At 44.8% G+C, this 2,738-nt stretch overlaps 1 protein-coding gene across 1 annotated transcript in view; it reads right to left on the reverse strand.

Moving 5' to 3' along the window:
• grip2b (glutamate receptor interacting protein 2b) overlaps nt 1–2,268 on the reverse strand; it is a 190,285-nt gene extending 188,017 nt beyond the window's left edge. The window contains 1 exon segment of the mRNA XM_039015456.1: nt 2,265–2,268. Coding sequence (XP_038871384.1) covers nt 2,265–2,268 — 4 coding nt within the window.
• Nucleotides 2,269–2,738: the final 470 nt, after the last annotated feature.

Raw genomic sequence — 2,738 nt, forward strand, 5'->3', positions numbered from 1 at the left:
TGTGTGTGCGTGTGCGTGTGCGTGTGCGTGTGCGTGTGCGTGTGCGTGTGCGTGTGTGTGTGTGTGTGTGTGTGTGTGTACTAGGAACCTGTCTGAGGAGTATGTTCCTATTAACACTCCTGCACCAGAGGACATGCCTGTGCATACATATGGGTTGTGTCTCAAATGACACCCTATTCCCTATTTAGTGCACTACTTTTAACCAGGAGCTGTAGAGATCTGGTCAAAAGTAGTGCACTATATAGGGAATAGGCGTACGGGTGTGTCTCAAATGACACCCTATTCCCTATTTAGTGCACTACTTTTAACCAGGAGCTGTAGAGATCTGGTCAAAAGTAGTGCACTATATAGGGAATAGGCGTACGGGTGTGTCTCAAATGACACCCTATTCCCTATTTAGTGCACTACTTTTAACCAGGACCTCAGCCTGTGTTAAGAGATCTATACATTAACATGCTACACACCAGTCTGTCCGTGCATCTGTCTGCTCTCTGTTGCTGCTGACCCTGTTGTATCTACACGAAGAATGGCGGGAAATATATGAATAGTAAATCACCAGCTGAGATTTATTTTGTTTTACCTCAAGTAAGACAACTGAGAACACAAGAGCCAACTGGAAGAGTTGGAGTCAACTGAAAAAGCGTATCTCTCTCCCCTTCCCTCCACTCCATCTCCCTCTTCTCCCTCCTCTCCATCTCCCTCCAAGCCTTTCAGTCCTATCAGCCTATGCATGCAGTGATGAAACACTTAACTTTGCACAGCTTTAATCCCGACGCCAGAGGGCTTAAAAATCGTCCTAGTCACCTATCAAAGGAGAGGATTTAGCCGTGATGCTAGGCTAGCTACCTAACTTTGGAACCTCGGTCATCCTTTTTTTTTCTTTTCAGCTCAGCCTTACAAGCATCAAAGTGGGTTACACATGGCAGGAGACGGAATGCTGGCGTACTGCACTGTGGAATAGTCAAACTATCATCACTGACTGTTCCCGAACCATTCGAGAGATTAAGATAAAATGATGGCTTTGGTTTTTCAAGTGGGAAAGAACATTGTTAATGCAGAATCTAAATGGTAAAAACCCATATTTTGCTGAAAATTATAATTGCTTGAAATAGATGTTTTGTTACTTTCCTAACTAAACGTTGCCAACATGAATTTGGGGGGAAAAAAGTATACACAAGCAAAGTTGCAAAGCAACAATCCAAGCAGGATGTTCCCATCCAATCTGTATAAGAACAGCTGTGAGAGAAAATCGTTTGTTAATGTTGATCACCCAACTATAAAATAAACTGTGAACAATACAAATCCGTGGCTATGTCAAAAAGTGCACCCTGTTCCCTAGTTATAATATGGGCCCTGGTCAAAAGTAGTGCACTATATAGGGAATAGGGTTCCATAGGGCCCTGGTCAAAAGTAGTGCACTATATAGGCAATAGCGTTCCATTTGGGTTGCAGAACCGCAATAATATTTCTTGTGAGATTCTCCCTGTTTCTCTACTTGCCTCGCCATTACCAGTCAAATCAAATCAAGCTGAATGGCCCCTGATTACTGTTGAGATGAATGGCACAGGTCTTATCTGAGGTAATTGAGGTAGATATGTTCATATAACTAGGAATAAAGTGACTGGGCAACACGATAGATAATAAACTGTGTGTGATGAGTCAAAAAACGTGAGGGCAAAATGGATCAATGCAGATAGTCCGAGTTGCTACTTGGTTAACTATTTAACTAACTATTTAGCAGTCTAATGGCTTGGGGATAGAAGCTGTTCAGAGTCATATTGGTTCCAGACGTCGTGCATCGGCACCACTTGCCGTGCGGTAGCAGAGAGAACATTCTATGACATGGGTGGCTGGAGTCTTTGACCATTTTTAGGGCCTTCCTCTCACACCGCCTAGTATAGAGGTCCTGGATGGCAAGGAGCTCAGCCCCAATGATGTACTGGGCCGTACGCACTGGCCCTCTGTAGCGCCTTGCCGTCGGATGCCAAGCAGTTGCCATACCAAACGGTGATGCAGCCAGCCAAGATGCTCTCATTGGTGAAGTTGTTGAACTTTTTGAGGATCTGAGGACCCATGCCAAATCTTTTCAGCCTCCTGAGGGGTAAATGCTATATGATGGTATGCTTGAAACATGTAGGTATTACAGACTGGGTTAGGGAGAGGTTGAAAACGTCAGTAAATACACTTGCTAGCTGGTCAGTTCATGCTCTGAGTACGCATCCTGGTAATCTGTCTGTGAATGTTAACCTGTTCAAAGGTCTTACTCATATTGGCTATGGAGGGCGTGATCACACAGTTGTCCGGAACAGCTGGTGCTCTAACGCTTGGTTCAGTGTTGCTTGCCTCGGAGCGAGGCATAAAAGGCATTTAGCTCGTCTGGTAGACTTGCATTACTGGGCAGCTCGCGGCTGGGAAACCCTTTGTAATATCCGATATCCGATGAGCTTCAGAGCCAGGATAGTAGGATTCTTTGTCCTGTATTGACGCTTTGCTTGTTTGATGGCTCATCGCAGGTCGTAGCAGGATTTCTTATAAGCATCCAAATTAGTGTCCCGCTCCATGAAAGTGGCATCTCCAGCCTTTAGCTTGGGTGAGCGGATGATGCATATAATCCATGGCTTCTGTTTGGGATATCCATGTACTATCACTGTGGGGACGATGTCGTCGATGCACTTATTAATGAAGCCGGTGTCTGATGTGGTAAAGTACTCAATGACATCGTATGAATCCCAGAACAT

Source organism: Salvelinus namaycush, chromosome 20, assembly GCF_016432855.1.
Source record: "Salvelinus namaycush isolate Seneca chromosome 20, SaNama_1.0, whole genome shotgun sequence".
Taxonomy (NCBI): domain Eukaryota; kingdom Metazoa; phylum Chordata; class Actinopteri; order Salmoniformes; family Salmonidae; genus Salvelinus; species Salvelinus namaycush.